Genomic DNA, 26,038 nt, shown 5'->3' on the forward strand with positions numbered 1-26,038 from the left:
AATTGATTGATGTTGGGTAAACAACACAGTATAAACATGAGGGTAAAGAAGAAGAAGAAGAAGAACATACATGTGTTGGCCTAAAAAAACATTGTGGGAGCAGAGTGACAAACATAAGCTTGGAAAATATTTCACTCCTTTACTTTTGGCATCGCAAATCTAAAACATTGAATCAATTTGATTGATCAATTGTATTTAATTGAGACTTATAAATGGATTTTTCGATGTCATTTGGATTAGATTTACAGGCTTTAATTCCACAGTGCATGTTCCTAACCTGGCTGTTGAGGAAAGCCTCTGCCTGCTTTGCATCTCTCAAGAAAGTCTGGAAGTCAAAGGCCTGGGCCAAGAGACTGTGGCGGTTCTCCCACATGCGACGCAACTCATGCCAGCCAGTGTCCAGCGCCTGGAGTCTCTGGGCCAGGAACATGTACTGGGCATCTGTCTGACCTTGGGTCACCTCATCGCCGACCGCTCGCATCTTCTCGTAGTCCTCCTTATAGTTGTCCACCTCGTTCTTAATACTCTCATGCTGGGCTAGCAAACTCTCAGCCTCAGGCAGAGAGGTTGGAATGTCCTCCGAGGCCACGGCTGTCTGGGTGCGGGACAGCCAGGACTGAAAGTCATCCAGATCCCTGAGGAAGCCCTGCAGCTTGCTGGCTTCGCCCAATGACTCCTCGCGCCGCTTCATGGTGGCGTTCAACTCTTCCCACACCTCTTGAATCTCTGCCAGGTGTCCTTGGATCTCTCCTGCCTGATCTGGATGTTCCATGGCCAGTTTTTCAGCCTCGCTGCTCAGGTCATCCAGTTTGCCCTGAACGGATATGAAAAATTATTTTAACGCAGATATGACGACTAGATACCTCAACACGAAGCCCAAAATAATCCTACTAATAATTTACTATCTATGACACAGTCTGTCCTGTTCCCATCCCTCACCAATAAGTCACTGCATGTGACCTCTTCATACCTGAATGGCCTCCAGGTCCCTCTCCATGCCAGTGAGTTTGCGTTGCAGCGCCATCACTCCAGCCAGGTCATTGCCCAGGCTCTGCGTGGATTCAATCACTTTGGTTTTTTCCTTCATCCAAGATTGGATCTCGTTACACTCCAAGTGGTAGTTCTGGATGTTAAGGGCCGACTCTAGGGCCACTTTCTTTTGGCCAGCCAGTTGTTCGAACTCCTTCCATCTAGGGACCGCAGCAGATGTAATATTTAGGCTAAATTGCTAACCACAGTGCTCATTGAGGACAAATGTATTTCTGTGTTAAATGGTGGGTTTTACTGGGCCTCGTGCGTTTGCTCTGACCTGTTGTGCAGTTGGTCTCGTGTCTGATGGATTTGGTCTTTGTTACAGTTTTCGGAGCTCAGCAGCTGCTCGGCCACCTGGTTCACGTCAGTGACACGAGTGCCGAGGTTGTTCATCTCAGGTTCCAGTGTCTCAAATCTGCAGCCATAAATAATAGACCAGCTTCAATTCACTCATTCGGAAAAGTCTAATCTACCGGTAATGGACTAGATATTTCGGAAGATAATAAAGAAAGAAAGCTTATTAATTCACATCTTTTCAAAGGATACGATTTCAGACAAATTAAATCTTCTGTATTAACATTCTCCCCTTTCGCCCAGACTAACCTCTGTTGCACCACCTCCAAGTCCTCCAGTCTGGTAGGGATCTCCATGCCATCTAACCACTGCTCCTTTTCCTCCACCCAGAGCTGGCAGGCACCAGCTTCACTGAACATGCGGTACAGGGCCAGGGCACCTTCCAGAGCCTGGCGCCGAGCTGCTGACAGAGACTCCAGTTCTTCATAACTTCGCTCAATAGCAGGTAGGCGACCATCCACCTACGATCAGCCATAAACAATATTTAGCACCACAAACAGGAAGTAATCACTGAAGAAGCATAAGAAAGATAAAGCACACATACCTGAGGGAAATGTACATAGGCCTCTGGCAGTGCTTGGACCTGCTCGTGCAGGGAGTCGATGCCGGGGCGGTGACTTTGGATCTCCTCCTCGACCTCCCTCTGCTTGCGAGCGAGAGTTTGGGTGGAGAACTCATCATGGCCCACCTCCTGACTTGACACCTGTCTAAGTGTCTCCATGACCCATACCTCCATGTCATCGGCATCTGTTTGAAACTGGTGCAGGGCCACAGCTTCCTTGAGGCTCTGCTCTCTGAGCTTAGTTGTCTGGGGAGCAGATTGAGCAGGACAATTACAAACACAAAAAAAACAATAAATGCAACCATTCATACTGTACAAATACAATGAATCGTGATCACCACCCACCTCCTCCAGATGTGTCCACTGTGCACGGATGTCTTGAATCCTCTCGGTGACCTCTGGGGCTCCAAAGTGTCCCTCCTCAACCAAAGCCTCTCCGGCAGCGATGCTGTTACTCAGGGGGCCGTAACGGGCTGCCATCTCGTCCGTGAAGGCCTCATGTTTGCTGAGCAGGTGAAGGGCAGAAGTGAGGTCACGGCCACAGTCTCCACTGGCCAGGATCTGCTCCTGCTCTCTGATCCAGGCTGCCTCTTCTCCCACATCCCACAGAAACTGCCACAGGCGGCGTGACTCCTCCAGGCGCACTCTGCGCTTCCCAGCGAGCTGACCAAGCTCCTCATAGGCTTGCCCGAGGAGGTCAACCTTCTCACTCACTAGTCCCGGCTCACACGGTTTGTAGGCTGGCAATTAGAAAAGGCAGGAATACATGGCACTTAGGTCTTGTGCACAAATAGATGAGACTAAATCTACATGATCTGTAGACTCACCCTGTTCATAGGAAGTGAAGCGCTGTGCCGTTCCCTGGACTGCCTTGATCCTCTCTGCCTGAGCTGAAATGTCAGCCTCTACCAGAGTGTGTTTCTGCAGCAGGTCCAACACATCATGCAAATGTTTGCCACTGTCCTGAGACTGCAGACGACCCTAAAACAGAAGATTTGTCATTTAATAGAAATAGAATTTACAAAAAGAAAACCTCCAAACTGTTTGTAAGAGCACCCACAAGGTAGGAATCTAGTTTTGGTATTTTGTCTAAAAACAAGATGTGTAAAGAAAGAGTGGGCAACATTTAAAACAAATATATATTTATACATTTTGAATCATTACCCTTTTATGAGCCATGTTTGGCACATTTTAAACATTTTGACATTTTAAACGGCCAAACACCAGTAATGGCTGACAGCAGAATTTCAACAAGCTGTAGCTTCAGACCATTAACTTGCTGCTACAAACACAATTAAATACAGACAATAAACTGTATACAAGCATTCTAATTATATACCAGTAACTACTGAAAATTACAGAAGAAATGGATTCATATCCTGAACAACTCCACCCCAGACAAACAAAGGCAGACAGCTGTCCCCCCATAAAAATGAAACACCTTTAACTGTTTCTCAACTGGGAAGTGTAAAGAAAACCTCAAACGCTAACAATGGAACGGGTCAAAGCTCAAAAGCAGCAAATAGTGCGATATTTATTTAAGGTGGTGGGTGGCCAACGAGGCCACGCCCTCAGAGCAGCAGAGAGAGGCATACATGCTATATTTTAAACAGATACACAACTGATAAATATTCACAAGTGTAAAACTATTATTATTATTATTATTATAATAATAATTATTATTATTATAATTAAGACCCAGATTTAACCATGTAAGGTAAAACAAAGACCTCAGCCAACCTCAGTAAAGCCAATGACAGCCAACACAGCTCAGGCCTGTAAAAAGCTAATTACTGCCGTTAATGGTCCTCAGATAAGCAGACACTAAAGCTGCCGAGGACATATGTGAACAAACACCAACTTAATGAGAGGATTAGGAAATTCCTTTTTGTTGATTAAAAACAAAGCCAACAGAATGTAGGAATGCAACGCAGCAGTTCAAACAAGTTAAAACACCGTGAGCACTGTTAAACAGAGTGAGCATGTGTTGCGTTGGGTCAGTACCTTCATGTCTGCCATCCAGTCCATGATGTAGCGCATCTCCTCAAACAGTCTCTGTAGGTCACGATGGGCGTGCAGCCGCTCTCTGCGTGCAGCCAGAAGCTCTTTCAGGTATTCCCAGAGTCTATGCACATTATCCCTGCGCGCAGTTACACGCCGCACATCATGGTACCGCTCTGCTTCCAGCTCTTTGGCAACGGCCTCCACAGCGGCCACGCGCTCCCAATATGCCCCAATGTCTGTCTCAATCGCTTCGTGTTTGCGGGTGGCAGCTTCCACAGCTCCCAAGTCAGTTCCAAAGTTGTCCTAATAACGGAGGAAAGTGAGCTCAATCACAGCAGAACTGTTCAATGTATTCAAGTCAGCAATAAGAACGCATCTGTAGCCACACGTGTGTCTGTCTTTAGTTGTATTACCTGAGACACCAGCCTCTGGTTCTCACTCAGCCACGTTTCCCTCATAGCTGCTTTGCGGTCAAAACGTGCAGCGAGCATCTCCAGCTTCTCCTGGCGAATCAACTCGTTTCTCAGTGCCAGCTCCCGTTCATGCTCTGCCTTTTCCAGTCGCTCCCATGCCTACCACAAGAAAACACAGGAAGTTTGTAACACCCTGCAACTAGGATACCAACACAGCATACATGCTTCATGGCGATTACATTTCTTGTTGGAAAACTATTTTGAGCCTTTTTGTAGAGCAGCCCATACCTTATTGATGTCAGAGATGAGTTTGCCCTCTCTTGGCATGTAGACTTTCTGATTGTTTGCTCTCATCTTGCTCTGGATAGTGAAGAGGAGAACTTCCAAGTTTCCTTTCTCTGTAAATCTGTGGAGACAGAAACCACCTTGGTTTGACATAATGTACAGCTTCTCCCTTTGGATCCTAATTGATAACGAGCATTGGGTTCATTCCCTGGGTTACATTAACCCACTCACTTGGGGGGTTTCTCCACAGTCCGGTAGGAGTTAAAAGCCTGCAGCTGGTTTTGCACAGCATTCAGTGAGTTAGCTAGCTGCCGATCATTGAGCGTCCCTATGGTCTGCTCAATCCACTGCAGCAGCTCCGAGGCAAGGGTCTCGTACTTCTCTATCAGTTGGTCAGCCTCGATAGCATAGTCCAGTACCTGCAACCGAGAGGGATCTGTGAATCAAGGCAACTCTACACATAATGTACGTGCACGCACGCACACACACACACACACACACACACACACACACACACACACACACACACACACACACACACACACACACACACACACACACACACACACACACACACACACACACACACACACACACACACACACACACACACACACACACACACACACACAGCTAACCTTGCCAATTCGCTTGCCCTCCACTGCCAGAGCTTTCATCTTCGAGAAGTAATGGTAATAGGTTGCCACATAGGTTATGATGGACTTTTCATCGGGTTGATCAACATTCACATCTGGAGAGAAAAAAAAACACGATCGATATACACGGAACTCTTTTTTACTTTAGTGACCATAAACCTTATCATGCACAAACAACACAGTTAAGGATGTTACTGTTACTATCTTTGGACATGCTTTTTGTGATGTCACTGTAGCCGACGTGTGATGTGGTGTTGCCATCAACAGGCATCAGTCTGTTTCGAACGACAGTTTAGTGCCTCGTTGGACGGTGTCAGGCCGTCAGCGTGACTTGTGACAGAAAGGCTTCGATGTTTTTGCGGCGGCGTTACGCACTCACCTTCTGGGTCCAGCAGCTTGGTGAGCCCAAGATCCTTCTCAGCCACATTGAAAGCATTCTGGAGATTGTAGTGAGCATTGGACCTCTTCAGGTTGTCAAACTCAATCACGTCGGGTCTGCAAAGACCAGGGACCAATTATGGTTTTAATAATAACAGATGGCAGAGCAGGGTGAAAGCCAATAGCAATACAATTCAGGCTTACATGTAGACATATAGCATCACCTATCTGTTGTATAGAGTCAAGACATTTTGCAGTCCACTCCAAAGCATGTCTATGGTTACTGACCAGAGTGCATTAAATAATCCATTGGATTTAGATGTAGTCATCTGCAGGCAAACAGGTTTATCTGTGGAATAGGCAAGCTGTTCCTGCCAATTATTGCTTATTCTTGCCTGAACCAGGTTTGAATTTTGAGCTTACTAATGCATTGGAAGGATGTAAAATCGGTATATCACTCAAACTTTAATGACCAAATAGGCATGAATTGGCATTTCCAAAATATGAGAATGACGACAAAAAATGCTATTTCCTCATGCAGGCTCAGTGAGCATGCCCAGAGGTTTGGATTGTACAATGGTCATGAAACATTACACTCCACAGCATGTTCCTGGTTCAGGAAACATATGAAATCACAATGCTTTAACAATGGAAAGGGAAAAAACACTACCGGTATTTGCATATTGTAAGTGCCTGCTGTTGTGATTCTACTGTAGTTTGAAAGGGGCCTGATCATGTAAATGGCAGCGTCATGGTTTACATGAATATCCCATGGTTCACTAACTCTAATGAAAGCAATGTTTGCATTCATATATCAAGTATCATCTTAGACATTCATTGCATTGAACAGCAGGGTGTGCAAGAGAGTTATCAAGCATGGCTCTTCATCAAAAATAAGTGGGTTATTATTTCTGTGATCTAGGTCATCTTACTCTCTATTTCCATCCTTTCAGCCATACTGCAGACTGAAGGATGGGAGGAGGAGGAGACCTAAATAAAAAAAGGGGATAAAAACACCCCTGAGACCCCTGGTACTGTGAGAGGTGCTCATCATTAGGTTAAGAAAGATAAAAGAGGGGGTAAAGATTCTTTAAAGGAAAGACCTGTTATAAGTAATCACAAGTATATGCTTAACAGGGGCCAGTTGTATTGTAGTAGGTACAGGAAGAAGGCAATGACCTGTGTTTGTGCACGATGGCACTGAACGCCAGGCCATCCCTCCAGCTGGTGGTGAAGTTATGGATGTTGACATTGGGGTATCTGCAGAGGCCAGATCAGAAGTCATCAATCATTAACTCATCAGTTACCACTTCAGTAAAACCACTAATATCATAAGCGGTTAGATACATCTTCAACAAATCAAAAGTATTTATCCCATGTGATTAAGTCATCCCTTTCCCACTCTTTTCTCACCCAGCAGTCTTCATTTGGCACCAAAGCAGCAGGGCCTCTTTAGCAGATTTCTTCTCCTTGTTGTCCCCCGTCTCCACACTAATGTCCTGGATCTGTCAGCACAGCATTGTTTAGTTAAGACTGTGCCCACATCACTTCACATAATTGCTAGATAACCAGTCCTTGCAATGTCATGACTATTACCTATTATCCATTTGTATATTATACCAAATTTCAGGGAGGATACAAAAGTAATGGCAGTAAGTTAGACTAAAGCATGAATAACTTTTAAGTCACATTGCAGCAATATTAACCTCTATTACGATATCTGAGTTTGAGGATGGGCTAGGCTCCATGCAGAGACCTGACGTCCCAAAGACAAACCCGCTTCAGCAACGTGGCACACGCTCTTCAACACTACTCTATATGTTACCTGGAAGCGAAGGATGATGGTCCAGATGAGACCCAGGGTGAGACGGTGATTCCCATCTACAATGTCGTGTGAACCCATGTTTTCTAGATGGACTTTTTGCTCCTTGAGAAACTGCAGGGCTTTATCAACATTCTCCAGGCAGTGGATACGCATGCGGCCCTTAGTGGGTTTTGGCTGAGGGGAGCAGAGGAAAAATAAAGATTACAACAGACATGAAGACGAAAGGGCGGCAGTCATTTAAAATGAGCAAAACAAGTCGAAGCAGGAGGAGAAGTACATGACCTTCCTCCTCACTTGTGGTGCAGGGTGAAGGTCATGCTGTGTGATACTGACCAGCTGTTCTCCCGAGAGCACCTCCAGAAGGCGGATGAGCATGCGGCCATCGCGCAGGTCCGTGTACAAGTCACCAATGCGAGAAGTCACACGGCCTAAGTGAGAGTTTACCCATTTGGTAAAGGTCTTCTTCTGCACTGCTTCACGCTCATCTGCAAAATAAATAAATAAATAAATCGAATTGGTTTCGAAACAAACACCAACACAGTCTCCAACTATGGTCACTCCTGAGAGCACACGGACGACAGTAAATCATGCGGACTGAAACCCTGGTCCTGAGCAGTTCATTTCACAGATAAGGTACGCCATTAATTCTATAGGATCACTGCATTGACAGCTTAGTGAGAGGTTTTCACTCCTCGGACCAAAGTGTACCGATGACTCTGCTCACGTGTGCTTTGCTAATTACTCTGATGATGTGATTTAAGTTGAGACAAGACTGACATTTGGGGTTTCTTCATTGGAGAAGGACAAAAAATAAAAGAACCACAATAAATTAAGCTGTAACAGCAGCTCAGACATATGGACCGAGGGAGTAAGAAGCTAATCCTGCTTTGCCACCTAACAAGGTGACCTCATTTCTAGGACGCAAGGTCTTCCTGCCTTTTGAAAGCACCATTGTAGCATTGTACTTAACGACCTGAAGCAGACCGCAAATGGATCAGAGGAGCAGCTCTGAGATAATGAGATGACGAAATAAAACCTACATGCATCCGTGTGAAATTAAATATGATGGTGAAGATAAATGTCGCTCATAAAACAATGAGAAAAAGCCTTCAAAGCAGCTTGGTGTAACAACATGAACCCAAAAGTTACATCTTGTGCGCTTCATATGTTGCATCAAATCAGCCTTGGGGGGGCAGGTCTGTACACAAACTATCCTTCTCCCTATTCGAGTCAACCATTTCTTTGGATTATTACTAAATGTTGCAAACGGTCTTGGTTTACTGAAGTTAAAGCTCAGACAAGCATGGTTTGTTTTATAGAACAATACACATTGCATTTCTCTCAACCACATACATGCTGATGTCATGTAGAACGTAAAGCTTGCAACTGCAAACTACTGTAATGTGCAAATGCAACACTATCGGCTTTCAACCCCCGAAGGCGAGGTCCACATATGAAGGCAGTTCATGTAATAGTGGGAGATTTTGAAGGTCAGCAAGTTGAACATAGTCGTATCAAAAGAGGTCCACGCGATTTAAACACAAGGTCAGTACAATAATGACAGTTCTTGTGGAATTAAAAAAAATCTTTTGTTTGCACTGAAAGTGAATGAGATTGGTTGAAGCATGATAAAAGAAAGCTATTGGTGGCTCGGGAAGTATTACTACTCATTAACTCATAACCGTCTTTGACTGATTAAGAAATACTAAGCCACTGCAAAAAGAGCAATGTGAAGTGACCAAAGCCAGCATGTTGTGCAAATCACCACTCTACCAACCGTCAGCTAAAAAAAGAAGAAGATTTTGAAATGTCACACAAGCTTTCTAAGGTGGAGTAATACCAGGGGACGCAACACTTGACCTGTTGCGAGCTGTAGGTGTTTCCCTTGCATCTATACTGTGCTACTGGAGAGGTCCTCTTTTGAAATAACTAATACAGATAGCTTATTGTAATGTTGTGCTTTAACAGCAAAGTTACAGCAATCTGCTGATCATTTCCTGAAACAAACAATAAAGACGGTCACAGCTAATGTTAACAATATCTGTGTGTTTTGGGGGATCGCACAGCATTGAAATGAAAATCTCACACCGTCACAGAAACATCCCTAAAACGGGTTTGTTACCCTAGCTCAGTGATAGAATGACACAGCACTGTGGATCGCCCTTCCTTACAGTTCTCCTGACAGCAGTGTCTGCCAAAGTGCACTGACCAGCATTAAACGAAACAATAACAGAATATATTCCATTACTCAGTGTAAAATGAGGCTGTCCATGTTCTGCACCAGCAGAACACATGGAAGTGGTTGGAGAAAAGAGCCGAACATTAAATGAAAAAGAGAAATATGTGGCTTTGTGTACTGCTGGTAAGTCACATGTACCTGCTTGTAGTATGAATACCCATGATCGTCTATTTGGGTGTGTTAGTAGAGTAGCAAAAATCTAAATTTCCAAATATGAACTGGTTCTTGAAATGTCCGTATCGCACACAAGACTGCACGAGCACATGAGCATTGTGTGTCATCTACTGATGTCTCACCCCGGCATACCTCTCTAATTTCCTGCTTGAGGGCTGAGTAATAATGGAGAGGGCACATGCATTACAGACAAAGAGCTGAACAGCAGATAAACCCAATGACATTACGCACATTAAGTACACATACACATGAAGCAACGCGTTTTATTAAAAAGCCCTCAACAACGTGTTGTTTTGAGTTTTCTGAGATATCAGACAAACAAGAGAATGTGATGGCATCACACTCAAACAACAACTATCAGGCAAACAGCCCTGCTGTATTTTAGCCCTGGTTGATCCTTTACATACTGTAAAAGGCTGTGCTGGTTGTTTGAGTTTTGGGGTCTTTTTCATTTTATTTTATTCTCATTTGAACGTTCAAAGAACTGCCTCACTTAAACCGGCTTTGTTTCTCTTTCCACCTCTCCCATGCACCACGCTAACGGATTATTCCATAATTAAAGGACCACGAAGCGATTTGAAGCTGTTCAATGAGCCAGCAGAGGTGGATTAGTGTGGCAGGTGAGGTTCAGTTGAGGAGCCTACATTCCTCCTGGCGCTTGGTCATGTTGTGACAGCACCCGGCCCTGAGGAGGAGGCAGTGGGCAGGGGTCCTGAAGAAGAAATACTGCAACCTTGCTGGTGCTCCGCTGTTAATAACAATGCTACTGCACAAGCACACAAGGATAGACCGACACGAATATCATTCTGTTAAACAAACACAAACTTGTCATCAGTTGCTGTTCCGGTGGATAAGGCCAACAGCGGTGCAGCTGCTTTCTCTCACAATGTGACATTTGTGGATTGTGTGGTTAGTGCACGGGAGGAGATGTCAACTGTAACGTTTGCACATCCACGTCAATGGTTTATCATTTTTACTAACCCGTAAGAATGCTTTGCAACAGAAACTGTGTTTATTTGTAACAGAGAACAGGCTGGTGGCTGAAGGTGAGACAAGAACCCGAGACTATGTCTCCCGCATGTTGTCAGATGCAAAATACTTGCAGAGCCTGAAAACATTGTTACACAATAGAGGACAAGAGAGAATAGTGGGAAATTGTGAGCATTACAAAGCAAGCCTAGTAATTACTCGTTAGTCTTACTAAGCATTGCATAATCAGTCGGGGTGTGACTGTTCACAAAACTCACGGTTGGGTTCGGTACGATACAGTGGAGCCACGGTTCGGTACAGTAGAAAACTATAAATGCCAGAGAAATGTACTTGATTTTAAAATATATTTATTCATTACAACTAACATCATACAGTTATTCTTTGACTTTGAACAGTGATGGAACTATACCTGAGTGACCCATCTTCTGGGGCGTCTTCTTAGCAACACATCAGCATAAAAAACAAAAACTGCTCCTTAATGTTATGTAGTATTGTTACTTACATCTTGCAAAAGAGATTTTTAATCTCAATGGGACTACCTGGTTAAATAAAGGTTTTAAAAAAAAAATTTTTTATTCAAACGTATTCGGTTCGTCATGCGTACCGAACCGTGAGCCTCGTACCGAACGGTTCAATACGAATACGCGTATCGTTACACCCCTAATAATCAGTAATATCTTCCCACACCAGCCTTGAAACGTGGACAGTTTAAGGCAATAGCTTGCCCACACTAAAAATGCAACGTACCACCGTCAGGGGCTGCTAGGTGTCATGAAACTGCCTTATTTACTTATGTCGACATGCCTGCGATCCACCACTAAATAAATATTTGCTGCTCTGAATGTTATAGGCATTCCTAACAAGTATAAACTCTTAATATGTATTAATCAACAACCTCATTTTTCTGAGATATTTTACTACAATACAAAATATGATAAATGTTAAAACTGGACTCTACCTCTAAATCATTGCATAGTTACTGTATGTGCCTTAAAAGCACTCTGGGGCTAGAATTAAATATATTCTCATTGAAAGTTCACAGAAGTGAGCATTGAACGCTCCCTGGACTTTCCTGGAGATCTGCCTGTACTTCTTGAGCCTGTTTTTGTGTAAGCAAGGCAAACAAGCGATTAGAATTTTCTAGGTCATGTTTTTTTCCCCATTGTTTACTAATGGCAGATCAGAAGTAGTACCGATAGTTACAGGCATCATTGGATGTTTCAAAAGCATATTTGGGCGTGTCCAGTCACTTTAAACATGCTTTAAGTAGACGTCAAGGCGGGGGAGTATAGTGGGGGGCCTGGCTTAGCCAGTGCAGTATCTACTATTGAAGGTGCTGAGATTTAGCTTGCTGTTGCTTTCTATTTAAGCCCCAAATAAACTTTGGCACTGTTGATAACGATGATTATCTACAGGTAATCTGAGGACATACACCGCCAGACTTGATCCCGTCTGTGTGGCTCAGAGGCTCGGATCATATTTGGTGATAAAATGGAGACGTATACAACACAATGAATCGCTGAGCCAAGGCTCATGCATAATGGCAAACCATGTCACATCAGAACAACTTACACTCTGTGTCGTTTATGACAAACAAGTCTTATGTCACCAATTCATATTATGGGGGCGAGGAGGTTGGGACGAGACCAAGACCAGGTGTTTGTTGAAACACCACCTGCGGGGCCGGTGGACATGGAGAGGCGACGAGAGGCCCAAGCGGCAACGGCTGAACACGCGCCTCGAGGAAACCCCGACTGGAAGCATCAGGGAGGGAGCGACTGTGGGGAGCAAGGCAGCGGCCCGGGCGGTCAGAGGTGGCAGAGCTTTATGAGCATATTCTAAACAATAGCCAAAACAATCTCGATTTAAAAAACTTTTCCAAAACATTTCCAGGCCTGAAAAACTGTTTTTCTAATTTCAACTTTCCAGGAATTCCATGACTGTGGAACCCTTGAGACTCCATCAGCTGTACCGTTGTATTGAGGCCATGGTTTAATATTTGGTGTTAAGCAATTAATGTGTGGTTATCTGAACACGTGCCGCATTGCTAAAATCTGAAACCACATTCAAACCTCATGCTGTCAACAGTTTCACATTGGTTAACAATCCCTACACTGACTGATGCATTACATGTCAGACAGTGTGCAGGGGGGGGGGGCTATAGAGACAGAGAGTCAGAGACCTCCCGCTGAGCCTATTTCAGGTTTCCTATGTTGCTCACGGTCTTCTCAATGAATCCTGCGCCCCTTCGTTGTGTTGCATGACACTGCACTTTGGCTCCCAGTGGCGTCACTTCAGCGCAGAGGACAAGGAGTGACTCCATCTATAAATAGCTTACCATGGTAAGCACTTCGCACAATAGCAACAAACGCACACTGCATATTTTGAACCACATTCACTGTCAAACCCACTGGACTATGTCCCGTGATTATTGTCTCACTCCCAAACCTGCGAGAAGCTTTCAGAGGAGCAATAGGAAATGCATGCACAGGCTGGTAATCATTAAGTGCTGCTGACAATTTAATCTGGTTTTATGTCGTGCCCAGGTCATGCCTTCCTCCCTAACCCTTCCTGGTTCCCTTTCTGGCTGGTTGAAATGCCCTGGACTTCAAAGCTCTCGACATCCGGTCCCTCTCCCACCCTGAGCTTGCGTAATGAGTGCCTCTGGTCAGCCCCTTCTCAAGAAGAATGCGCAAACTGCTTCCATTAATCTGGCGGCTTTAATCTGCTTTAATAACCTTCTCTTGGTCATTCCCATACAGACAAGATCATGGTTTCGTGCTAAAAGACACAGAGGAAGGCACTCTGTGTGAGTCTGCCTCTTCTCTCTCTTTCAGCTCTGCTGTTACTCAGATTATACATCTTAGAATATATATGAAATATGAAAAATATTCTAAAATGCAACTGTAGCAATCTCAGGTTGTTGTACTACTAAAATTGTTTGTAGAGTTAATTCTGAACATCAATGGAGTTAAGCTGTGCATGAAACAACTGGAGAACTAAGGATGAGTCAAGTGTGACATATATAAAGTGATCAGAAAACCACATTGTGATTGGTGTGTATGTATGAGCACGTACGTGTGTCTACTTTGTATGTACATTCTGGTTTGACACTAAATATCTACCATGTTTAAGTAAATCTGGATGAAAGCATAACCTGGTGTCTCTCCACTGAATCTATCCAATATCTTAAAAAGATCAGGCATCTCACATTCTTTGTTGGATTAGTGGCAACATCTGGCCCACAAAAGACCGCTGATGAAAATGTAAACATAACCATGAAACTGTATTAACCCTAAATCCAAGTTCAAGCTTACCTTTCAAATTCACGTAGTCATGGTTGCAAAGAATACATGAGCCTACAAAATACACAAATATGTGTCATCCTCCTGAGGACTACTGTTGTGCTGTTTGAGATGACAGAGCAGACCAAAGGCACTCATTAGAGGACGGCCCTGACATCTTGAATTTGAGTCTGTTATTTGTCTTCACGAAGCATTTATCACAAACAGTAGTGACAAATTTTTTTTTTTTTTTAAAGAGTCAAATAGTCCAAAGCAGGATGTACGTTTTGCGCTCAGTAGTTTATTATTTACTGACACCAGTGGGTGGTTTGAGCTCAGAGTGTGATACTGAATGGATGCCATGGGCAATGAGAACAATGAGGACAAACCATCAAGGAGTTTGGATTTGTAAATCTGTATGTATTAGAATTTTAATTAAGGTTAAAATACCTACTATACCTTCAAAGTCAACAGTTGCTTCAGTAATAAAAGAACAGTATTAGGAAGCCTAAAACAACTTCAGAGTACAGAATGTGGTATAGTGTGTACCAGACACTGTTTGATCAAATCATTAAGTGCGCTTATCATTTCACTCTTACTTTGTATATTTCTGGAGGGAATTGAAACCCTCGGTGTTACATGTCTACAGCGTTTAGGCGGGCATCCCTGCATAACGTCAGACCAATTATTTGTAATATCCAACTGTGAACAAGTAAAAACTAAGTGCAAAACTAAGTGAGCAAAATGGCACGTATAGATGCACATGTTTTGACATTTTCTCTCCTTGTGAAAGCAGAACTGCCCTTCCTTTGCTTAAGACTTTGAGAGCGGGGCTGTGGTAAAACCGCCGCATTGCCTCATGTGGCGCGAGTTATTTTTACACTTTTAACAGTTTGTGGCCACAAGTTCAGAAAGACAATGTGTTTTGCCGAGCAAACAGGTTTTCTCTTACAACGACAAACACTGAAAGGGTGAATAAGATCCGATCTTCTCTGACGGAACTATTCTCTTTCCCTTTTCTGAAGGCAGTGAAGGAACTCAACATGCCCTTCAGGTCATGCCCCTCTGTGCCATCTGCAGCTGCGGCTCATAATGGAGACGATAGGGGAGGAGGGGGCCCGGCCGAGGCCAATCGCATGAGCAAAGAGACAGAAACAGGCAGCTCGCAGCCATAACATCTGGACACATTAGGGGGTGAAAAGTCAACAAGACAATCATTTTCCTACAGCATCCAAAAGAGCACTTTCTTGTTACCCTTCCAAGCAGGAAACTGTCAATATTGGGGAAAACTGTACAAACACAAAAGGCATTTTGTGTGTGCGTGTGGTGAAACCTCACCACGGTAATGTGACTCTGAGTTACAGCTGGAGGCCGCTGGAGTCAGAGCTTTCACCAGGAGTGTTAGAAATATTAAATTACAACATTCAATTCATAGTGTGCCACGAGACGTGAAACATGACCTAAAGCTCGACATTGATCTCTTTAAAAAATTCAGATTCTTGAATAAAGTATGTAAGAACAGAAAGGCTTCTGATCCAGGCAGCAAGGTGTTCACTGAGGGAGAGAAAACATGTCTTGGTCTCCTCTTTGTTGGGATTTGGCCAAACAGACCAAAACGTCAGAATACAATTACATGAGGAAAAAGCGGCTATAGAGGTAGACTGAAAGATAACAACCAGAAACTACAGTGTGAAATGAGTCACTTCAGTACAAAAAACATCAGAGCTGCAGACTTTGTCTGGACATCTTTTCACATTTCTGCGTTTGAGTGTGTGTGGCAAAAACTTCTGGTTGTGTCAAAGGTACTGTGTATTTGTATAGAGCCATACGGCTAATGCCTGCTGAGTGACAGTCCAAACTTAAGTCCACAGCAGTTGACTCAGATAATGCAGGTAGCCAGGACAATGACCCTGGGCTCTAACAAAATACACTTAATCTATGAACCGCAACGTAAAAAATGAAACTGACAATTGATCTAACTTGGCGCCAAACTCAATATCTGGAAGCATTAGGCAATATCACGCATCTCTCTATTGCATTTTACACATGAGGAACCATAAGATTGCATAATATAATGTGCATGGTGTCGTTTGGGCTACTAGAAAATGTCAGCGTTTGAAAGAGCTGTATATGTTTCCTTAAATTGGACATGAATGATTTTATGGGTTAAAGGATAATGTGAAGGCCGGTCAAAAAATGTCCCGCCATGTGTCAATAAAGACAGTTCCATGGCACAAAGATGAAGATTTTTCTTCTCCCTTCAATTCAACCATGTGGCCCAGTGCTCCATTAAGCCAGTCATCCTTGGCCGTAGTTATTTAGTTACTTATCATTGACCACTGGGGCAAACAATGCTAGATGTGTTCAGTCCTTTCATGACTGGTATCGGCCCTGAAAATCAGTCTTTACCTATTTCCTGCCACTTAAAAATGACTAAGAAACGCAAACACTTCTTCTCTGTTAAGATGTTTATTGTATGGTTGAGTAGGGGAACACTGACTTTGCATAAACTGAAAGTAAGATTGTGTCAAATATTTCAAATGAATGTGTAAACAGTGTATGGTTTGCAAAATGCTGAATGCTTCCGTTTGTGTGAAGCGGACACAAACCTATGTATGCGCACATCTTCTATTTCATCAGCACACACCATGGTTTAGAACAGGGAGGGAGGGGGTGACACAGAGAATGAGCCTCAAGGGTAGTCAGACTGGAAATACAAGTGGGTGTTGCCAAAATGTGTTGTGTGTCTGAGTATGCATGCATGGGTATATTTACAGCAAACTCCACCAAGAACATAGCAATACAACAAAAAACATAACCCGTGTCACACATCTGTCATCTCCATTCTCCTGACCATGTGTTCAAAAACAAGGTGATTCCGGTTTGAATGAACCTCATGTCACAATATTCTTGTTGTAGGGAAGTGTGAATGAATCCTGTCAGCGTAAAATTTGTTACCGATCTCTGACCCCAAAAATGACACGAGTATAGGTTTTCTTGCCCGACAAGTTGAAAAAGATATGTAGGAATGTACCCGCGGCTTCTCTGTGCGTGACTTTGCATAGTTGCATCTGACCAATCTCTTCCTCGGTGGCAAACCAAGATATTGCTTAATTTATTGTGGGTCCACTACAAGAATGTCAAACAGGCAGCGTAGACTTGCCCCTCGAACACGCTCTATAACAGCGCTCCGTTCCAGACAGCAACCGGGGAGGGACAGGAAACGAGCAAAACACTGATCTTCATGCACACCGCTGACTGAAATACCAGTTTCGTGCCCGAACACACTCAGCTACTGCAAATACTTTATCTCTGTGGCTGTGACTAAGGGGTCTAAAGCTCACAGAAACACGCCACATGGCAGTACGAGAATTCTAACAGGTACACATGGTGATCCACCAAAAACCTTCACACAACAACAACAAACAAAAAAAGTGTTGATTTTGCCTCCATTTAACATTTACAAATGTTGGGATTTAACTTTAATTTCCACATCATTTCCTACGTCCTATGTCACAACCACTGGCCTCTGTGATTCCTGTTTGCAGGACCTCACAGGCCTGAGCCGGAGACAGAGCTGTGCATTGTAATAAGATAAGAAAGGACAGGTGGCCCAGTGATCAGGTGCCAGACTGCCTGCTTTAGAGCTGAGCTGAAGCCTACTGTGTGTCTACAAGGCTCTATTAGATTCTCTCCACATTAAGCACTCAAAAACAGAACCCAATTGAGAGAAGAGTCTCTTTAACCTCTCACTGGAGGACACCAGAAAAATGCTGAGCTATTACTGAGGACTAATTCACAACCCAGAGCACCTGCGGTAGGACTACCAAAGAGCCTTATTCTGGTTAATATTTCCCATTTCAGGACACGTGTAAAAAGTCTCATCAATAACTTTTAATTTCCATACGCCACACAATAAAGAACTTGAGGCTCAAACCTGTGACGTCAATAAAACAACTCTTTATTCAAATATATCGGCTTAGCTAACCTAAACCAGTCGATAAAAGGTGCATCATAAATACCCAAAGAGAGTGGAATTTCCCTTTCAACCATATCGACAGGTCAGTGTGACTCTTACCTTGCAGCTGTTTGAACCGTCCTTCCAGGATGTTAGAGTATTGCACCTGATTAACGAATGCTGCTGGGGACAAGCAGGGCTCTCTGTCCCTGCGGTCCAGCTCCATGGCCTTGTGTTTTTCTGGATCTCTCACCTAATATTCCTCTCAGATACAGAGTGAATGGGAGTTTTCCCGCATAGCACACGAGAGGCAACCTTTCCCACTACAAATGTGTCAAATCCTTCAGAGAGCTTTCCAGAAGATAAAAGTTGTATATATCCACAAAAAAACACCTTGATTTGTCCTCCTCTTCTTCTAGATCCCCCTCAATGCTGTGCCTCAGAAAAGGCACAACGCAAGCTTGAAAATGTTGCCGCCTGTTCTTCACCTCTTCTACTGTATGTCCCACCTTGTCCAATGAAAACACAGCAGTGCAACGGTGGAGGGTTTTTTCAAAAAGTAATTTCAAACAAAGCTGAAGTACAAAATGTTCTCTCGTTTCACCTCCTCGTGTGAAGAATTTCGCCACACTTTGTGGCCTCTGAGCAGAGTGAAAACTGTTGGTTGCGCTCCCTTGATGTTCAAGGCTGGCTATTCCTTCCCTCCAAACTCTGAACACACATTTGCTGGAGCGGAGCAGAGCAGCAACCGGCTGCGGTCGGATTGCTGTGTAAACAAAAGCCTGCTGTGCCGTCTGAAAATTGTGTCATTTGCATAAGGTGTGTTTGTGGGAGGAGCGCGAAGGCAGAATACCGTGGAAAGATGAGGGGAGGGAGGAGGTGTGGAGGTGGACTAAACCATTACGAGTTCTATGCTCAGTGTAGCTCGAGGCAGATTACGCAACTCCACCTTAATGCCAGGGAGCAGCCGGGGGGGGGGGGGGGGGGGGCCTACATCGCGAAAGTCCCCATCAGATCGCATCCTCTTATCCTGTCGTCTCGCTGTGTTGTGCGGTTCTTATTTCTATCACTCTCTAAGACAAGATTTGATCTTCCTTTTCCTGTTCACGTGGTCAGGCCCTGTGATCAGGCGTTAAGGCAGGAAGGAAGTCGTTGAGAATGTATCGGCAACACAACGAGCTCTTTCCTGCCTGAACAAGATTGGAAATTATAAACGTGTGCGTCTGTTTGTCAGGCAGATGGTTCGGCCGGCGCGGGGGTGGAAGCGAGTCATTACCAGTCTAAAACAATTATAGAACTGCACAGCATTAACATTTTATGTTTTACTAGATTAGGGACAGTTGTAAAAATGATGTATGGTGCAAATTGTTCAGGAAAAAAAATGCTTCTTATTGGCTTTTAATGAATATTAAATATGGTTGATATTTTTTCCAAAGCCAGATTAAAATGATTGTTTGCAAACACTGGAGGAAAATGGACTCGTATTTTGAGTAGTGATGGCGTTTGAAAGTTACAAGACAATTATTTTCCTCCATCACTGAACAAAGGAACATCATAGAGCGACAGTAATTACAGCCTTTTAGCGCATATTTCAGATTCTCAAGCAGGTTTATGTGCACTTGACTTCCGTGGCTGTGCTCCAATAATAAAGACTTACATCGGTGTAAAACACACCAAGAATACAGTCAGCTGAAACAATACATTAAAAGAAAATGAAAAATATATTTTGAAAGTTGAATAACTTGTTGAATGGAAGGTTTACTCCATCTAGCAGCTGCTATCGCCCTAAAAGTTACAGCTGTACTGAATGCCTGTGTGTGCAAGACTGTAAACACAGCGAGGACTAAGGTCACAGCCTTTCCTACGAGAGGACGCGTTTGGTCTGGTCAGGGGGCCGTGGTTAAAAAGGTCTGGTTGTTGTTTTTTGATCTGTGCTTGTCCAGATGAGCGGGGAGCATCTGGATGGGTCTCATTAGAGGACCCAATGCTCCGGGCCTTCTGCGACCGGGTGTTTATGGAGGGGGGACTGGACTAATGAGATCCGAGGAGAACATACTCCCTTGGGAGGAACAGAGGCTACACAGTGGTCACATGCAGCGAGAAACGAAGAGCAGAGAGCTGGTAAACTGGTAATGGGCATTTGAGATCCCACTGGGCATATATCAACCATCACAATCCCAAATTAGCATGAGCGCCAGATGTGATGGCAGGTTTGTGTGTCTGGCACATGGGTCTTAACACATTATGTTTAGGCAGTTTCCTCCCTTTACGACTCATCCGTCATATAGATACAATAAACACACTGGATAGGAGTAACAGTTATTTTCAGATTCTTGTGAAATATGTAAACAAACAGTGAGGAAGTCTGCTAAAGGGAGGTGTGGGAGAATTAATGATGGTCTGGTGTGGTGAATGAACACAGATTAGAAAGAGAAAAAGACAGAAGCTGTGGAGGAGTAAGCACGACCAGAGGGGGGAAAGGAGAGATCTTTGCTGAGCATGCACAACCCCTTCGAGGGACCCGGGGGAGGGCGGAAGGCTGGACCACACTACAAACACTGGCAGTAAATATCTGATCTGAAGAGAAGGAATCCCCCCAGAGCAAGTACGGTTGATTTCTCTTCAGAGTTCCATAATCACTTTTGCCTGATATCAGACATGACTGTCAACTCGTTACAGACGGTTTCCATCTTCAGTCTGACACTCTGATTGATTTCAATGGGGAAAAACACACTGGAGATCAATGTACCCGCCTGAATCTAACTTCATTCTAAGTCGACAGGTGATACTTTGTGCCGGTGTTTTAAGAGTGGAGCGGAAACATAACTAGCCTGCGATGTTATATATATATATATATATATATATATATATATATATATATATATATATATATATATATATATATATATATATATATATATATATATATATATATATATATATATATATATATATATATATATATATATATATATATATATATATATATATATATATATATATATTAAGACAAGCAGTATATCTGAAATTAATTTGTTAATAGCGTCCAATGTTTTTATTGCTCCTCGGTTCTGGCCGTAACAACTGCGTTAGTCCTGCCCGTGGTGCTGATTGGCTGAGTGTTGGTCTCCCTCCTTGGCGCTCAAAGGGTCTGGACCCAGGCCACAATCACTTGAGTTTTAGTCCAAATATCTACCAAATGCTGCGCAGTGACTCGATATGATACTCTACTATTCATGAGTCTGTGTTGTTTATAAAGGATAACGGTAACAGTGTAAATGAAAGGCAGTGGGTAGAGCGGGACATCCTTTAACCACGAGGACGGCGGTTCTGTCCCCAGCTCTTACAGTAAAAGTGTCAAAGTGTCCTTGAGCGGGGTCCTGAACCCCGGGTTGCTCCCCTGCCGCTTTACAGCAGCCCACTGCTAGAATGGGCTACATGCAGAGGTCAGATTTCATGTATGTACTTAACGGGTGAAATAAAGTCTACGTTTGTTTTGTTTTTTAAAGTTCAAAAAGCCTCCTGTTTTCCCACTGTGGATGCTTCCACAAGTAACCGTTTGAGTGTGAAGCTGGGCGTTTGCTGAAAACAAAAAGGCAAATTTGCAAGGCTTGTTTTGCGTCCCACACAGTATAGGAAGGTAGATATGTGGTTATTCATGCAAATGACCATTATCTTAACACAGGGGTGGTTCTATACCGTGAAACAAGTGTCAGCTGCTGCTCTCAAAGCAGTAAAACAATGACTCCAACAGACTGGAAGGGTGCAAGAGGTGTGAATCAGGAAATGAGGCAATCATATTACATAGAGAAATAGCAGACAGTTGAATTAAGAGGCTGTGAGAGAGGAAGAAAAGCATACCTAAGGAGCATTTGACATTTGGGGATGAGTTGTAAAGGGCAGTAGCTATGCCTGGAGGGTATCGCTGCTCCAGCATGTTAAAGAATGTGCACATCAAGCCCACACTTGTGAAACAGAGATTGTGTCACAGGTAGGTAGGTAGGTAGGTAGGTAGGCGCGCACACACACACACACACACACACACACACACACACACACACACACACACACACACACACACACACACACACACACACACACACACACACACACACACACACACACACACACACACACACACACACACACACACACACACACACGTTCAATGCGTTTGCAACCAGGCAACACAAAGAGGGCAACACCTAGAGTCAGTTTCCTTTTGGCACGAGGAAATGAGTCAGGTTGTATTTGTAAGTGAAATGAGGTTCATCTTTGTAGAAGTGCTTTGACTACAGCGGTGCTCAAAACCATTCGAGCATGCGGTTTGTGTGTGTGTGTGTGTGTGTGTGTGTGTGTGTGTGTACGCCTGCCTGTTGCTCCCCTCTGCTGGGTTCTCCATGATACTGCAACTTGTTTTGACAATTACGAACAGATATTTTATCCGTAGAGTGTAAAACCAGGAAGGTACAGGGTGCACATGCACACATGCACACAGTATGCACGACGACAACAACTAATAGAGCCAACAGGATTTCCACCTGGGTCACATTAGTTGGAGCCTCCAACAGGACAGGATGGCAAACAGACATGCATTTGCACAACTTGGAAGGATGTCAAGCGTCTCAAGGGTAGGCGAGTATGGTGGGGAATAAAGCTGCCTTCAGACCAACATTGTATAAACAAATGCAGCCGTCTCATTCATTTTAGTAAGACCACCGTTTGAGCACAGCACACAATGCAATAAATCCCTTTTCGCAGAGCGTTCCGGCACATAAAACACATCGTCATCCAGGAACACTGGATAGTCGTGTAATGGCTGTTTTTGAAAATGATGGTCACATTAAGGGACCTGAGAGAACTCACCAACATTGTGAACATTTTAGATGCTTAATTTAGCTTTAGGTGTTGCTATATTGATGTTGGATTTTCACCACATCACCTGCAGCAGCCCTGAAGATGAGCCACACCACCTCATTCCATCACTGCTTATTGCTCTGTGGTGAATTGACGATACAGCTGCACTGACTTTGTCCTCATTTTGGAGGTATTTCGGTCTTGCCCTATAAAGAGAGAATTGTGCCTTTTGGGACAGAGAAGAATGAAGTTGGTCCCTCAGTCTACAGAGCCTCATTAGATTGGTGCAAATTACCATTGGCCTGTGATTTGGTCTCTAAATGTCGTGTGTTTCTCAAACTCCTGTTGCATATTAAAAAGAAGTTACTTTAAAAACAGTTACCATACGGTATATGATTAACTGAAACTCCAAACGTGTGGCATACCTGCGAGAGCCTTGATGCGCGAGCGCTCGAAGAGGCGTGCTGAACTGTTCTCATTATCCCAGTCAGTCTCTGCTGCCAGGTCCCAGCGGTTGTTGATGTCATTGTACTGCTGCTGGATCTCCAAGCTGTCAAAGTCCGTCGGCGAGATGGTGCTCATGGTGTCCACGCTGGAGGAAGACACATTCAACCTGCAATTCAGACACGGAGACACAAAAGCACCGCAACTCAGTATAGGCAGAGAAGGGAGGGACCATTGCGTGACACCAGAAGCTTCACAAGACTGACCCTTCAAAATGTTCTCGAGCTAATGTTTGGAAGATTCAGTTTGGAAACAGAGAGTGTGTTTCCGTTTCATCCTTGGCCAGATGATGCTCTGTCACATACAGCACCTACACTGTCATCACAGCTGCACTCAAGTTTTACATGCTCAAATGATAGTCATATGCAAACAGAAGCCTAGACGGTACAACTGCCAGATGGTATAAGGAGATAAAAACTTTGAAATAGGCCTATGCTCGGCCACTGACTGACACACACACACGGCTCAACAGCCCTACTAGTGGTCAACACCCCACAGAATAAAACACTTATTATTCTCAGTACCTGTCCTTGCACTCACCACTAGCTGTGCAACCTCCCTACTATCCTGCTGTTTGTACTAAGTCAGCATCCAATTGTAATACCACGGGTACCCTCATATGGAAACAATCAATAGGCCGACTCCAGAAGGAGGTCAGTCCCACACCTTTTCTCCAACCAGATGAGTCTCTGCATTTTGCTGACAGATTTTTAGCTTGAGCCAGACGCAAATGCATCCGTCTCTAATTCATTTTAATGGTGTGTGTGTAATACACTCTATATAGAGGCTAATATGACTATATAATATTCAGTATAGTTCACTAAACTACAAAGTCGAAAGCCTAATTATTTTTTCTTAAAAGAGCATATACTATACGAAAACTAAATATAGTTTTATTTGCATGTATTTAGATTAAAGAAATATATACTCTCATCTCAAACCATGTTCTATCAATAACAATAATAGTACCGGTTGATATTTTTGTGAATGATTTTAATCCATTGTTAAAAAAAAAAACACTACTGCACATGACCAGACAGATCCTGTCCTTAGTATATGCACTGGATCTACATTAAGATTACCCCCCCCCCCCCCACCCCCACCAGAGACCCATTAACTAACTGGGGCCATTTGTTTAAGAGCATTGAACAGATTAATACACATGGTTGAGTGCTCAGTTTGCTAATACCGGTTACTTTATCTTTCGTTGTGTCTGGTAGCCGTGACCGGCTTTCATTGAGACGAGAGAGAGAGGACGGCTGTCGAAAAATGATGGGGTTTGGTGAGCAGGTATTTATGCGTAAGAATGACTCAGGACTGCAGACCATGTTCAAGGTTCACGGTTCCTAACATTTTGGTCAAATAAACTCTCCATCATGTCTGACAGGATGAGTTTAGTTTACATGGCACTACAGTGAGGGGTTGGAGGAAAGAGATTCTAGGCAAGATGATGCTTTAGATGAGATTAAGTAGGCCAGCTATGCAACGCAGCACACATTAATGAGGCTATGTATGCATCCCGTTCTTTCCTTGAGGTTTGATTGAAAAACACATTAGCAGCTGCTGACAGAGATTTATCCGCTTGAATGTAATGCTGTCGGTAATGTGTCTGACCCATCAATAGTCTACACCGCCAGTGTCCATCTAGGTTGGGCCTGAATTATTTAATGGAAAAAACACAGACTAGCCGGGCAATAGCATCGTTGAGCGTAGCGTAAAAGAGGGGGAATGAGGTGGTGCAGATTTTAAAAGCCTACATCCATCTGTTAGATATCCTAAAACTGCAAGAAGAGAGAGTTCAGTCATAATAATGAACCGTTATAGGAGCAACTTAAAGTGTGACTGATGTGTGCCACGTTATTTGGCTTCATTGTGTTATTGTTTTGGTTTTTTGGGGCAATTTCGCATTTATTGGATATTTTCCAGTATAGATGCATATAAGAAACAAGTGAGAACGAGGGGGATGAGATGCAACAAACGTCCACAGCCACAATCAAACCAGGGATGCTGCAACTAAGTGGTATATCATTTAGATCTATTAGAGACCACCGGGACTCATCGGGCGTTGTTTTCAAATAGGATTTCATCAAATAGAGAGGCTGTCAAACAGATTCAATTCTGCTGTGCAACACAACAGCTCCCTGCACATTAACACACCTTGCTATTGTTAAGACGAGTCAAACAAGCCGCTCACATTCTAGCAATAAAAATTAAATTAAAACAAAAGCTTGGCAAATCCTATTAGTGGCAGATTAAGAAGCGGCTGGGAATAGAAACTAAATGCAGGGATTAGAGAAGAAGGCCAAACAACACCTCCACGCTACCTCCAGACCTGTCACATCCCCACTCACTGGCCCCCCAGGACTTGGCTAATGCTTTGACCCCCCTGAGGGTGTGTCAGCATGTTTATTCCCATGTCCCTCATTTATCAATTTAATATTATCTATCATACAATAATTACACAGTCAGTCCACAAACTCAACCCTCAACCTTTTCACCCTCGACATCACCGTTATTTGTTAA

General features: G+C 43.6%; 1 protein-coding gene across 3 annotated transcripts in view; it reads right to left on the minus strand.

The window, feature by feature from the left end:
* Positions 1–23,593, minus strand: part of sptbn2 (spectrin, beta, non-erythrocytic 2) — a gene marked incomplete at its 5' end in the record, with an annotated part of 33,106 nt that extends 9,513 nt beyond the window's left edge. Inside the window, 19 exons of one of the 3 annotated variants that reach the window (XM_079283240.1) lie at positions 278–814; positions 971–1,190; positions 1,310–1,447; positions 1,636–1,847; positions 1,931–2,194; positions 2,294–2,688; positions 2,776–2,929; positions 3,953–4,255; positions 4,366–4,524; positions 4,654–4,771; positions 4,882–5,069; positions 5,289–5,401; positions 5,686–5,801; positions 6,864–6,944; positions 7,098–7,189; positions 7,510–7,683; positions 7,843–7,994; positions 18,275–18,394; positions 23,437–23,593. In XM_079283240.1, coding sequence (XP_079139366.1) covers positions 278–814; positions 971–1,190; positions 1,310–1,447; positions 1,636–1,847; positions 1,931–2,194; positions 2,294–2,688; positions 2,776–2,929; positions 3,953–4,255; positions 4,366–4,524; positions 4,654–4,771; positions 4,882–5,069; positions 5,289–5,401; positions 5,686–5,801; positions 6,864–6,944; positions 7,098–7,189; positions 7,510–7,683; positions 7,843–7,994; positions 18,275–18,394; positions 23,437–23,593 — 3,693 coding nt within the window. Of the gene's footprint in view, positions 1–277; positions 815–970; positions 1,191–1,309; positions 1,448–1,635; positions 1,848–1,930; positions 2,195–2,293; positions 2,689–2,775; positions 2,930–3,952; positions 4,256–4,365; positions 4,525–4,653; positions 4,772–4,881; positions 5,070–5,288; positions 5,402–5,685; positions 5,802–6,863; positions 6,945–7,097; positions 7,190–7,509; positions 7,684–7,842; positions 7,995–18,274; positions 18,812–23,436 lie in introns of those variants that run through there. The other 2 variants (XM_079283238.1, XM_079283239.1) reach the window with 2 other exon arrangements.
* Between the last annotated feature and the right edge of the window lie 2,445 nt (positions 23,594–26,038).

Source organism: Melanostigma gelatinosum, assembly GCF_949748355.1.
Source record: "Melanostigma gelatinosum genome assembly, chromosome: 14".
In the NCBI taxonomy this organism is placed as follows: domain Eukaryota; kingdom Metazoa; phylum Chordata; class Actinopteri; order Perciformes; family Zoarcidae; genus Melanostigma; species Melanostigma gelatinosum.